General features: G+C 49.6%; 2 protein-coding genes across 5 annotated transcripts in view; both read left to right on the plus strand.

Annotated features, from left to right (window-relative positions):
• Positions 1-13,587, plus strand: part of SMC6 (structural maintenance of chromosomes 6) — a 373,519-nt gene that overhangs the window by 319,005 nt on the left and 40,927 nt on the right. The gene's annotated exons all lie outside the window — the stretch shown is intronic.
• Positions 1-13,587, plus strand: part of PTPRK (protein tyrosine phosphatase receptor type K) — a 165,225-nt gene that overhangs the window by 137,321 nt on the left and 14,317 nt on the right. For all 4 annotated transcript variants that reach the window (XM_078875856.1, XM_078875866.1, XM_078875862.1 and 1 more), the window contains 2 exons: positions 10,137-10,286; positions 10,948-11,121. In XM_078875856.1, the coding sequence (XP_078731982.1) occupies positions 10,137-10,286; positions 10,948-11,121 (324 nt within the window). The remainder of the gene's footprint in view (positions 1-10,136; positions 10,287-10,947; positions 11,122-13,587) is intronic.

Below are 13,587 nucleotides of genomic sequence, written 5' to 3' on the forward strand. Positions count from 1 at the left end.
TCCTCACAAACTTTGCTTTTGTGACCACGACAGTGATATTGTGAAATTCACCTATTTTCAATGAGAAAACGGGCGAATTTGTGTCTTTTCGTTCACATAAAATAAGAAAATCCAACATATGAATAAAAATTAACATGTATTTATACTAAAGTAATACAAAAATGACTACAAAAGATTTAGAAGTGAATAGTTTTTCAAGATTTACGATGATACTGTAAATAACTTTCACAAATCAGCCCCCAAATGTAGTCTCCTAATCATGTTCTCGTTATACTGTCCTTGGTAGCGGCGTTCAAAGTCCAGTATATCCTGGTGGAAGCGCTCGCCTTGCTCCTCCAAGTACATCACCATGTTCTCCTTGAATTATTCAAGATGAGCATCAAGGATATTGACTTTGAGGGACATAGTTCGTCACTGGAGTTTCAACCAGCTCCACATAGTGTTCGACCTTGTGATTGCCCAGGAAGCCACGAACCACTGCGACAAAGCTGTCCCAAGCCGCTTTCTCCTTACTAGTGAGCTTCTTGGGGAATTCATTGCACTCCAGGATCTTCTTTATCTGTGGTCCGACGAAGACACCGGCTTTGACCTTTGCCTCAGACAGCTTAGGTAAGAAGTCTTGAAAGTACTTGAAGGCTGCCGACTCCTTATCTACAGCTCTGACAAATTGTTTCATAAGGCCCAATTTGATGTGCAGTGGTGGCATCCGCACCTTCCAGGGGTCCACCAGTGGCTCCCACTTGACGTTGTTCCTCCCCACAGAGAACTCGGTCCGATGTGGCCAGTCCCGCCTATTGGTAGTGCGCCTTGGTGTCCCTGCTGTCCTAAACGCAAAGTTGGCAGGGAAACTTTGTAAAACCGCCTTGGAGACCCATCAGGAATGCCACCATTTTGAAGTCTCCGATGACCTCCCAAGCCATACTCATCATACTTCAAGGCGTCCAGCAAGGTCTTGATGCTGTTGTAATCCTCTTTGAGGTGCACCGAGTGAGCCAGGGGAAGAGACGGGTACTTGTTACCATTATGGAGCAACACGGCTTTAAGGCTCCTGGATGAGCTGTCAATGAAAAGGCGCCAATCACACTGGTTACAGGCGATTCCGATTGCCTCGAACAGACTGGCCACATTGTGGCAAAAGCAGAGTCCATCTTGACGGGTGAAGAAGCTGCAAAAAGGTTGGTGACGCTGCCTCTGATCTGCAACTTGCACTCTTTTATCCAACAAGTTCCACTGCTTGAGCCTAGACATCAAAAGCTCGGCATTGGACTTTGTGAGGCCAATATATCTGATCAAGCCATTGAGGTATTTTTGGTTGGGGTATTATCGGTTTCTCTCCTCAGCTCCACCTCTGAAATTGTCATCTGGATCTATAACGTCTTCCTCGCTCTCTGACTTGCTGCTCTCTTCTAAAGACGGCTGCTCTCTCTCCAGAGGAGTGGGTACGGGGAGCTCATGGCAGTGTGGCACCGGGGCGATGGATGAAGGAAGGTCTGGATACGTGATGGCAGGTGCATTCTTGCCAGTCCGACGTTTGGAAGGGTCCACCATGCAGAAGTAGCAGTTGCTTGAGTGGTCAGTGGGTTCCCGCCAAATTCTTGGGATAGCGAACTTCATGGCTCTCTTTTCCCCTCTGTACCATCCTACAAAAATAAATTTATTTCACCAATAACTAATGTGTAAGAGATTCTCCCAACATTTTTCATATATAATATATTTGTTCAATAATATTTAAAATTGTAAAATGTTTTCAAATTAAAAACTTTTACAATTTAAAAAAATGTATAGCGTAAAATTCCGAGCAACGATTGTCCATCTTATCTTCTAGAGTTGTTTTGCCTTGCTCGCAGGTGAAATGAGGTGCCGAGGGTTTGTCTTGATCCCCGACAGACATGCCGAAATATGCCTTGTAGGCCTCACACATCTTAGCAGATGCTTCCACAGAGTACTTTTTCGCTCTTGTCTTGATAAATTGGCCGCAGACATCGCAAAATGCGTCTGCCGGATGCTTGCAGCCTCTTGATGCCATCTCAGAAAAATGCAGATATGTATCCACTTAGGCAGCTGGAACTAAACTGAACTGGTGGGCTTAAGGCCCCTGTATTTATACTACTATTTATATTACTGGAAAGTTATAGAATGTTCTATAAGTTACTCCAAGTTTACTCAGCACTGAATCTATCTGGAATGTTCTGTAAAATAGGTAAAATTCTAAATATCACTGTCCTGGTCACAAAAGAAAAATTTGTGGGGAATAATAGTAATTTTCTGTACTTTTGAGGCATAAGCAATGAGGAAATAACACTTACTACCCAGGAACAAAAAAATTGTTGCACAGTGTTTGCTATCAGCTCATTCTCGTTTCTTTGCTCATTAATCTCTTCGAGTAACTCACTCGCCCCTCGCACTCACACCCCACTCGACCTAACCAAATCTGCCCTGACTCTCGCACGCACACACGCAAACGCACGCACACACACGCACGCACACGCACGCACAAAGACAAAGAGTCTACCTCGGAGAGGCCAGGGCCAGTTCAGATGTTAGTCACTCATGTTGGCCCTGCGCAGGAATTGATCTCTGCTCGCCGGGTTCATCGAGCAGTACACTAATTGCTCTGCTGCTGCTCCACATTACATCTACGCATGCATTCACACACAAAGATAAAGATTACCCGTATAGCCTTACCAGACTATTAGGGCAAGTACTGTTAGCGAGCACCTATGAGAAGGTGGGTGAGCAGCACCACGCCCGGCCGCCTTTGTCTCTCGAGTAGCAATGTTTACACACCATGCCAGGTATTCAGTTGAGTACCTGGCGTGGTGTTCTGGGCCCTCCCCTATGTCGACTCAGCCTCAAATTCACACACACTCTCTGTGGATTGACAGAATTCTCAATTGTGTTTGTTGTCTTATTTTGTACGTTTGCACTGTGAGCCACAAACAGAGCGGCTGGTGCATTCATCATAAACAACTCGGATTTTTTTTCGCAACTATTTTCTTAAAAAGAAAGAGGAGAGGATTGCGCTGGCGAGCGAGCGAGGGGGGAACATTGCAGGAGGTGAGGGCGGAGGGCGGAGGGGAGAATGTGGCCGCATTAGAGAGAGAGAGAGGACAGAAGGGAGAGGGAAGTGGCACCAGGAGAGGAGACGAGCGTGCGGTGTGGGGAGAGCGAGCGGGGAGGGAGGAGGACGAGTGATGAGGCCGTGCAGGAGGCCGCTGCCTCCCCGCGTCGCGATGCACGAGTCGCGCTTAATTACGACGACGGCGGCGGCGCAGAGTGTGGATGCTGCCCAGCCCACGCGCAGCAGCTGCTGCTGATGGAATTAATTAGTTAATTAAAAGAGCGACATCGTGGCCAAGCGGTGCGTATCGTCCCCGCTCCGGTGCCGCACCCCGCAGAGAGCGAGCGGCCCACCCCGCCGTGTGCGTCGGCCGTCCCAGCTGCCAGATCGGCTTCCTGTTTGTGTTGTTGTTGTCGAGAATAAGCCGGCCGTGCGACTCTGTCTCAAGAGGCTCACAGTGGCCAGGTCAGAGACACCGAGGTTGTGAGCTTGAATCTGGGTGGCTACCCATGCTTCTCACGAGTGTGGCGAGTTGGTGGTCGAAGCCAAGTTACAATAACCGCACACAAAGACATTTAATTAGATGTGTTGCTTCATCTGTCCCAGCGCAAGTAAACATACACAATTATCATATCGGATGACTGCCATGCGGTTCGCCACTCGTTATAGAAAGTTAGTTAATCAATACACGAGGTGAGAGCTTTATGTATCAAAGGGGGGCTGACTGGCGTTATGCGAGAACATGGTCTGGGTCTCCGGGATCAATCCCTCCCCGGATACCTGGAAGCTCCGCTGGCTGCGGGAATCCCACGGTGACTTCCTAGCTCGCACCGTGACCCTGCACCACTTGCCTCGACCTCATGTAGCTGGTGGAGAAAATCAAGCGAGAAAATAATCATCATGGGACCTCCTTTGCCAGTACCAAAATATGAGAATAGGTTTTCCCCTTTTTCTGGCAACAAAACAGGTATTAAGATGTTTAAACACCAAACTGAAACCTTTTACAAGGAATCATGTCTGCACTAACCACAATACTTGTGGTCAGAATGCAAATAAAAAAACATACTCTGATAATATATGCATTGTCTTTGAAACTAATTGGTCCACACCAGAGACAGCTTTATTTTGAGCCTCGTCTCAAAACGGTGGTAGACCAGAAGATAAAATAATCGTTTACCTTTCAGCGCTTGTTTTCGATGCACGTGTGCCTTGTGTGGAGATTTAAAAAACCGAGGCAGAGCGGTGCTTTTGAGAGTTTTAACAGAACTGTAAATCGGTTTGAGCCTTTGGAGAAATGTTGACGTGGGACATGACAACTTTACCGATAGTTTTTTTACTGATGCTAAAACCGGCAAAGGTAGCAGCCCCGTGGCGTCTCTGAAGAGGTGGCTCCTTCATCTCGCACCGGCCTCAGCCATCCCCACGAAGCCACCCATCTGCTCACTCCGATCCCACGCCTCATTTGCCGCCGCGTAATTGAACAGGAAATGCTAATTGCTCGGGTAATGAATGTCAGACGGCGAGCGCACGGAGGCAGGGAGGACGAGCGGAGCGGTGCTTGGGGGCGTGCGCTCGGATCGGGCTTGCATCGCTTCCTGGGAGTAAATGCAATTCAAGTTTTTTTACGTGACAAATTTACTAAAATAATGCGTTTTTAAAAAGTCCCACACTCATTATACGTGACTAACGGCCGTATGCTGCCTGCGGGAATCGGAGGCACCGTGGCGTGACTCCACATATCTTCGCCAAAAAATTGGAGGGGAAAAGAAGGCAGTAAAAATGACACGAGAGCGCTTTGCACACAAAGCGCCCCTTGCACCGTCGCGTGTGGATAGAAGTGGCCGAATAGAAGTGACTTCACAAGACGTTTGCACGATTTGCTCTTGCGAAGGCCGCTGTCTGAAATAATCTCATCTTACACCGCTCTCTGTGAATGTTCAAACGGAATTTGTATTCGTCTATTTGTTTTGACACCTTGAGCACCATAAACGCATAACTTGGAGGTTTCGGGAGTTGTCCGCGATGCAGCAGAGCCACTCGTGCCACCGCGTGGGTTTTCGCCGTTGTGCTGCGTAGCTCTCCAACGCATTTGCAATTTGTACCACATGGCGTTCGGTACGACGTCCGATGTTTCGCTGTACGTCCTTGGAGCTTCTTCAATTCAGTTATATTCTTGAAGAAGCTGGCAGTGAAGCCTCGGGCATCGTGCTGAACAACACTCAGCGAAACACAAAACGCAGCGGAGAAAAGCTTGCTTATTTTCTCCACGATGAAAAAAAAATCACTCGTGACAGCTGCTGCAACCGCACCGCTGCGATTTGCATTAAAGAAGAGCATTCATCGCTGCATTTGCACGGCTCGTGGAGAGATACGTCCGCTCCCAAAGCCCCTGTACCAGGTGCGGTGGATACTGGAGTTAATTGCGAGACGAATGGCGGATTAGCGCGACGGGGGTCGAGGCGCCCACCGCGTGCCGACTGCAGCTGGTGCCCGTCGACCTCGGGGGGACCCCGGGGCAATTCTCGGCACTCACGACAGCCACCCACGAACTTTTAAATTGACTTTGATCCCCCGAAGAAAAGTCATTCATTAAAGGAGTCAAGAACTTCGAGCCTCTTCCGCCGAGTTTGTATTTGTTCCCATGATAAACGCGGCTGTTTGATAAAGAAAACAAAAGCACGAACGATTTGACTCTCCGGGACATTAAATTGGCACGGCTCCGCGGTGACGGCTGCCAGGTTCACTGAGCGCGCTGGCACGCGAGCAGTGAAGAATTTAAACTCGGCCACCCAGGGAGCGGCTCCTGGTTTACAAAGCAAAATGAAATCCTGTCTCTCCTATAGGAGGCTGGCCGGGTGGCTCAGAGGTCAGAAGTCTGGGGTCAGATCTGGATTTCAGCCACCTGTGCTAAAGGTGGGCGGATGGCTTCAGGCTGGTCTCCAGTGACCACACACACACACACCCCACCTGTCATGTGAAATTACGTCGTTCACTAAATCTGGCTTAATTCCAGCTCTGAGAATTACATTGTATGGTTTTATGGCCACGCCGCGAATATATTAACAGCAGGGCAAGTGGAATAGTGTGACGGCTGTGTAGTGTAGATAAGTGGTTGCGTGAGACCTGCCTCTCACTGTGGCTACTAGTCCCACGCCAGCTAATCCAGCCTACCGACTACCCCGACAATATTCCGTGATAAATGAAGCCCTGGTCGACCGTACGGTGGTGCTCCTGTATGGGGGGTGGAGGGGCACGTGAGTTGGTGGGTGCGCCACCGTAGGGTGCGTCGTTGTTTGTGCGAGCGTGACGTGTGCTGTGACTGCCGGGCCGGGGAGCAGTGGTCCAGCGGCTTACGTGATACGCTACGATCACAGAAACTCCAAGTAAAATTTTAGGTCATGCTGAAAGCCTGCCCTGAGCCTCTTCTAGATCGAATCTGCTTAAAATTGGGTGGTAGTTGGTGGTTTACTGGAGCCAGAATTGCCACTTGTAGTTTGCTCCACAGTCTTTTATTTTGCTCTTTATCGCTTCCCAATAGGCACTCTCTAGCAATGATTCACCGCCCTGGGGATTCGATTATTATGGTACAATTCGTATATTTCTCATTTTCATCGTCTCATTTGTTTTAACCATCACTTATGTGAGTGTCTGAATTGATCTTAATTAATTCATGAATCATCACTCGTCTGTTATGTAGTTTCGCAGCGAGCTAGCACCGATATCTAACAGCGAGGGTCCTTGCCGTTAAACATCAGACACCGTATGCCGAAACCGGTCCTGCATTTGCCCTTGTTGACCCACAGCTGTGGAAATGACGCGCTCCATAAGTTGCACACGATGCTTGTGGTGGGAACATAGCTTTGTGCACTCTACTTTCCATCATCCGGTCGTTCCACGGTGAAGCCTCGTGACTTCCGCACGTCACGGCGCAGCCCTTTACGTCTCCGCAAAATCTTGGCCACGTTTCCAGCGAACGTGAGCGCGGCTCTCTCCGCCTGTCTCCACCTTCCCCGGGTGCCTGGCTAATGAGGCTCAACCCAGTTTCCGCTCGACCATCAATAACCGCGCTCGCTCGCCGCCTCGCGCGTGCCGCTCGTCGGGCTCCTCCGTGGTATTTGCGCTGCCTTAGATTGGCTCCCAGAGCCCGAGGCGTTCGTGCTGAATCCTCAAAGACATTAACCGCAGCTGCCTAATGTTCAGGCTGTGTCCGCAAACGCTCGGCCGTAAAAACAAAAAAAACGCCTTGTGGACAACCGAGCCGCCTCCATTGCGTGGCGAGTTTTTATACGCCCCATTATTAATTCATTTATTATCCCAGTCACAAACATGGATTTGCGCCAGACTTATGATAAACGCAGCGTAGAGTGGCTGCGAGCACTCCACCACTGCGCATTTCAAACAAGTTCGAGGCGTCTCATTGACCGTTAAGAAAAGTGAATGGGGCTTGAGTAGGACGCGTCATGGCAAGGAGGGCCATGGTCCGGTGGTCGAGACTAACGATGGAGCAGCAGCCAAAGGAGAGGAGTAATCCACGTGGCATGTGCTCCATGGATTGTGGCATGGCAGGCCCGTTATGAATGGGGATTGCCTGGGGAGGCCTTCATCCAGCTGTGGATCATGACTGGCGATGACAAGAGTGACTGCAGACCAACATCCTCTCCTCTAACACTTAAATCTCCTTTCTGCAGCTGCATGAGATTATTATGATGCAGTTTCGCACACTTGTGATTCAGCACTTTTGATGCAAGGGTGGGTGGATCACATGCAGATTTATCAAACTCTCAAGCCAGCCGGACTACGTGGTGGCCGGGAGATGGCAGTACACCAATGGTCGACTGTGAGCCCATCTGTGTGGACCTTTCAGAGGTATCCTTTCCGATGCTCGAGTTTGCTCTGAGTATACTCTAGCCTCCTCCCACATGCACAAAAATCCTGCAGAGACTTCGAATGTAATTGGACCACGTATTAGAGACTCTATTTGTGTGGAGTTTTGAGTGCTGTTCCCTCTTGAGCAATGGAGTTTATCCGGGCATTCTGGTTTCTTCTCGCACGCCAACTTGTCCAACCGTGACAATGCATGGCCCTCCTGCTACTGCTCATTGAGCCTTTCCTGAGTGATTACTATGTATGCAATCTTGACTTGAAGCTTTCGTGACTGCAGGAATCCATATTCTCTGGTTCTTTCGGTAAAGTCACGTAAGTAGAAAAAAAGAATATAATAACACCACGTTGCAGTCGCAACACAAACGTCCGTCATCAGGTGAGAAAGCATGATCTGCTGTTGTGGCTTTATATTGGCACGGGAGGGGGGGAGCGGTTTTGGACGACGTGGTGACAGACGCTTGTGTTGCGACTGAAACAACGTGTTCTTGATAATTTTTTCTATCTACGTGACTTTACCGAAAGAACCAGAGAGTACTGTGTATGCCACTGTTATTAAAGTATGACATTATTATATGACTGCGCATGACATTATTCAATATTAAGGGTTATTTGCAAACAAGTTATTTTGCACAATGGATAAATCTTCCACGTGCGATTCTCCGGATCTCAGTCCCGCAACACTCGCGTCGTCGATGCCGAGGGCGTTTAATATTCCACACGATTGATTTATTTTATTCCTTTTGTTTTCATTTCAGTCGGCTTGCTTCCACCATTGTTTATAGGCCTGGCCGCGAGCGGCATGGCACTCTCCCCCACTGCGTCCATTACTGTCTTTATGGCCCCGTTTTTGTTTTCATCTTTATGGCCTGGACGCCCTCTGACCTTACCCTGCGCCTCTCAGGTGAGCGCCGATTTATGGGGATTCATGGCCCAGGAGTTCCCTAACCCCAACCTTGTGCTTCCTGTGCCCCCCATAATCAGAGTCGGATTAAGTTTTAGGGGACCCAGGGCTGCTATAGTTTTTTTGGGGGGCACTGTTTTTTCAATTTATTTTTGTATTGCTTTTAGTTTGTTGTCCTTCCGCACTCCGATTAGCACAGTTGGCTACGTATGCTGCGAAAGAAGCTCAACATACATACATACTACATATATCCGACATATATCCTACATACTACATATGTACGATTTCTTCCCTTGACTGTTTTACCACCACCCATGCCCATTGCCTATCAGTTCTGGTTTTTAAATGTGATGTACGAACTATTAAGCTAAATCTAAGTTAAAATAACCAAAGTTATTAATTCTGCATGTGACCGGTAGTAATACACACAGTGATGCTGCTATAGCTTTAGTAATTACTCGGATTTATCATAGTGCTACAGGATTGGGTTTGAACCATTCAAAAGCGGTCTATATATTTTTGGAGGCCATCAATATCCAATGCCCCAGCCTGCAGCCCCATGAATCCAAGCCTGCCCATGGTACAGAGTTCGAGTTTTGCCGATCTTCACATCATTACAGACTCACAATTTCACATCTTCCTCATTCCAATATGAGCAGGAATACCTCCTGAAACAAGGAGTAAAAATTCATGCATATGGATTTGGTAATGTTTTCCAATGCGTGTTTGTTCTTGGTGGTATTCAATTAGCGAGATGATGTTTGGCACCATCGGAGCTGCATAACGAGATCATTTAAAATGGCGTACTCCGTGTGACTCGTATTTTGTTTGTTGCGGTTGCACCCGACTTAAGAGCCGCATGGCTCACAGGGCTCTACCTAATAAATGAACTTGAACTTGACTCCGTGCGATGACATAATGTCTAATGGTGTCGTGGAATGTGACGTCATTGCATTAGCCAACAAGTATTGTGCATTCTCACTCAGGTTTTATGGCCTGGAGTTTGGGAAACCCTTTGATCAAATTGGCCAGTTTTCTGTCGAGTGAGTCCTTCATAGCGGAACGACTTAAAATTAAACCTTAGTTCATATCGGATGATCTTTCTGAGCATTATCACGACCCTCCGCTAGACAGTGAACTGAGGTGAAGCGTTGACACTTTCCGCCCGAGTTGCAAATCGTTAAAACAATCCTGAGGCTGCCGCAGCTGTGCCTTTAACGGAACCGACACGTGTGCCGCCCCACTCCCCACACTCCCGCCCCGGTTCTCGCGCCATCACCACGGCAACAGGAGCAGTACGTCTTCATCCACGACGTGCTGCTCGAGGCCTGCCTGTGCGGCGACACGGCCATCCCCGCCGCCAGCTTCCGCTCGGCCTACCTGGAGCTGACTCGCCTCGACCCGCAGACGCACTCCACCCCGCTCAAGGAGGAGTTCATGGTGGGCGGCCCTCGCTCGCTCACTCGCTCGCTAGCTCGCTCGCTCACCCGGCGCGGCCGCCTCCGTCTCGTGCCGTCATCCTTCTGAGGACCGGCAGTGTGTGGCACCCCTCCCCACCTCTCTCCGGCCTCCCCTGGCCTCACCGTGTTGTTACTCTGCCTTGGATCCAGCTTGGTAGACGCCGCTGTGTGGCTACGGTAGATTTGGCACCATGTGAGTGCGTGCTCCGGTCCTGTGTGTGACACCGTGGAGATCGGCAATGGTGTTGGCCCATTGGATCCCCTGAGCAGAAACAATTTTTTGGGGCCGCCATTTTAATTAATTACATTCTTGTGAGATGACCAGAGATATAGGATAGAGATGTTGTAAGAGTGAAGATATGTAATCAAGAGATAGAGATGTTGTGATGTGAGAGTACAGAGATCCAGACAAGGGTTAGAGATGAGAGAGATTCATCAGCTTTTGACGTTCATTAGGATTTCAATTGAGCTCATATTTGATGCACGTAACTTTTTCATGAATCTGGGGCCCCTATGAAGCCGTGAACTTTTGCTAACCCTGACCCCACCTAACCCTGACCTTGCTCCACTTCCACCCTGACCCTTCCTGCCCCCCACCCCCGACTCCCCAACGTCGGTGCCCCCCTCTCGCCCTCCCCCAGACGCTGAACACCGTGACGCCGGCGCTGCGAGCCGAGGACTGCAGCATCGCCCTGCTGCCCCGGAACAGCAGCAAGAACCGCGTGAAAGAGGCGCTGCCCCCGGACCGCTGCCTGCCCTTCCTGCTCACGCTCGAGGGCGACAGCAGCAACTACATCAACGCTGCGTTGCTCGACGTGAGCCCTCCGCACCGTCCACCCGCTCGCTCTCGCAGCGGCTCTCTCATTTGCTCACTCACTCACTCACCTCCTCGCTGACTCACTAATCCATTCACTTACTCGCTTGGTAGTTTTTTCATCCTCTCGCTCACTCACCCAATTGCTAACTCACTAACCCACCCACTCGCTCACTCACTCACTCACTTACCTCCTCGCTGACTCACTAATCCATTCACTTACTCGCTTGGTAGTGTTTTCATCCTCTCGCTCACTCACCCAATTGCTAACTCACTAACCCACCCACTCGCTCACTCACTCACTCACTTACTACATTACATGCTCACTCACTCATCCTCTTACTTGCTCATTAAATAATTCGCTCGCTTGCCCACTCACCTACCTGCTCACTAATTATTCACTAACCCAGTCACACGGTCACTGAGTTACTCGTTTGCTAAGTCACTTAGTCGCATACCACTTACTCGCTCGCTCACTCATTTGCTCCCAGACTCAATCAGTCATTCACTCACTTGGGTAGTCACTCGCTCAGATGCTCACCCATCTGTATGCCAACGTCGCCAAACTTGTGACGCGTGAACCAAGAACCACTTCTCACAGGCATCATCACCGTTAAGTGATGTCATCTGCATCTCATTATTACAATATTATTTCTCCACAGCTGCCGTGTGGCAGCTGATGAGAGATTCCCTTGATGAGTTGGTACGACCGTGAAGCTAATTCAGCCTCTTCTGATTGCTTGTAACTTCTGTGTTTAAACAACCACATCGTCACTCGTTAGTCTCATGCCATATCACCAATTAACACAAAGTGGTACAATACACTGAGGTTGTTAGAACTGTATAATATATGCATGAATAATCTTGATGATGTCCTGCGTGACATCACCAAGCGACTCGGACTGAGGAGAAAATACCCTAAAATGAGTCGTGCTGTGTAGTAAGCTGCAGCATGGGAAGACAAAGGCGGCCGTGCTTGCGATGCGATGGCTACACTGCCCTTTAGTGTGCCGTGTTTAATAGGCGCTGGCTAACAGCAATGACCACAGTTAGTGCCAGCCACACGGCGAGCAGCCACGACTCGTTCAGACCCTGTAGTTAGTGCCAGCCACACGGCGAGCAGCAGAACTTTGACAAAATATCTGCGGAGACAAAGAGCAGTGGGAACGAAGCCCCCGCTGGGGCACCGGGGCCTGGCGCTTCACAGCAGAGCCTGGATTTGCCCCCGCTGCCCCCGCTGCCCCCGCTTTGCTGATGGGGTTGGGAGGAGATGGTCGTCTCGCGTGTATTAACGCTTCACCGTGCTAACTCCATTACCGTCGCTGTCTCCTCTGTTCCCTTAATCCCCACCGCTATCTCCATTGCCTCTTCCATTATTCCGTATCGCTCACCGTCATCTCTCTCTCTCTCTGTAAACTCACACCTGCCGTGTTATTCTGCCGCGATAACGAAACGCCGTTGAGCATTTCTTCGTCTCAAGCGATGGCCCCGCGCTACTGCGGGCCTCGTCATGAGTCGGCGTGAAGATCCGCAACACAGTGTTGGGTTGCCACCTCTGAGCTACAATAAACCAGGACGCATCACACGGGGGAAGAGTATCTCACAATCACGGAAGAGGAGGGCTACGGGGAAGCGCATCGTCTCGAGTGGTGATGCATTGTTTTTACTCAACTGACAAAAACCGGGATAGATTTATGTCCCGGGAAAACTGACATACTTCCCGGTACAGTTTCCTTGAGAAAGTGGACAATCCTGGGAATACCAGGATGGGTGGCAACCCTCCCGTAGCAGCGTGTAGCAGGAGCTTGCGATGAGAAACGTTCGACACGCGGCCTAACCCAGGACACCGGCCGTGCACGACAGGGAGCCGTTGTCGATTTGCGAGAACGTCGTGTGTGCGGGAGAGGCTGCGCCGCTGCCTTTATTTTTTGCTTTATTTTTTAAGTCGCATTTTGTCGGTTCGCTGTCTCACTCGACTACGCATTTCAACATTTCACGAAATAATTCTGAGCCGGGTTGAGACGAAATTGCAGGTGGTTGGTGAAGTCTCACTGCTGCAACGCGAGAGCAGACAGCCATCCTCTGAAGCGGCGTGAAGTAAAATCAAACTCTGCTGCACGTCATTTTCGATAAATAAAAAATGTTTAAGTGGCACATTACATTAACGTCTTGGAACTGCTTCTGTTAATATGAGAGGGTGCTCCGGTCTCTCACCTCTGTCAGTCGGGCTCAGTGAAAGCTGTCCAGGTGGAGGTGTCATAATTTAATGGTCTGCTTTGCACTCCAAATCTGTCGCACTTTAACCAAAAAAATATCTTATTTTGGGTTGCGTTTGCTCATCTCCGCGCATGTACGGACCACGCGCGCTGCGCTAAAGTTTCCCCTTCGCACTTCTCACACTGCTCGTGAGGAGCGGTTGTTCCAAGGAAACCTCTAGAGTGGTGGTTCTGCAACCGCTGATGACCAC

Source organism: Lampetra fluviatilis, chromosome 2 (genome assembly GCF_964198595.1).
Source record: "Lampetra fluviatilis chromosome 2, kcLamFluv1.1, whole genome shotgun sequence".
NCBI lineage: Eukaryota > Metazoa > Chordata > Hyperoartia > Petromyzontiformes > Petromyzontidae > Lampetra > Lampetra fluviatilis.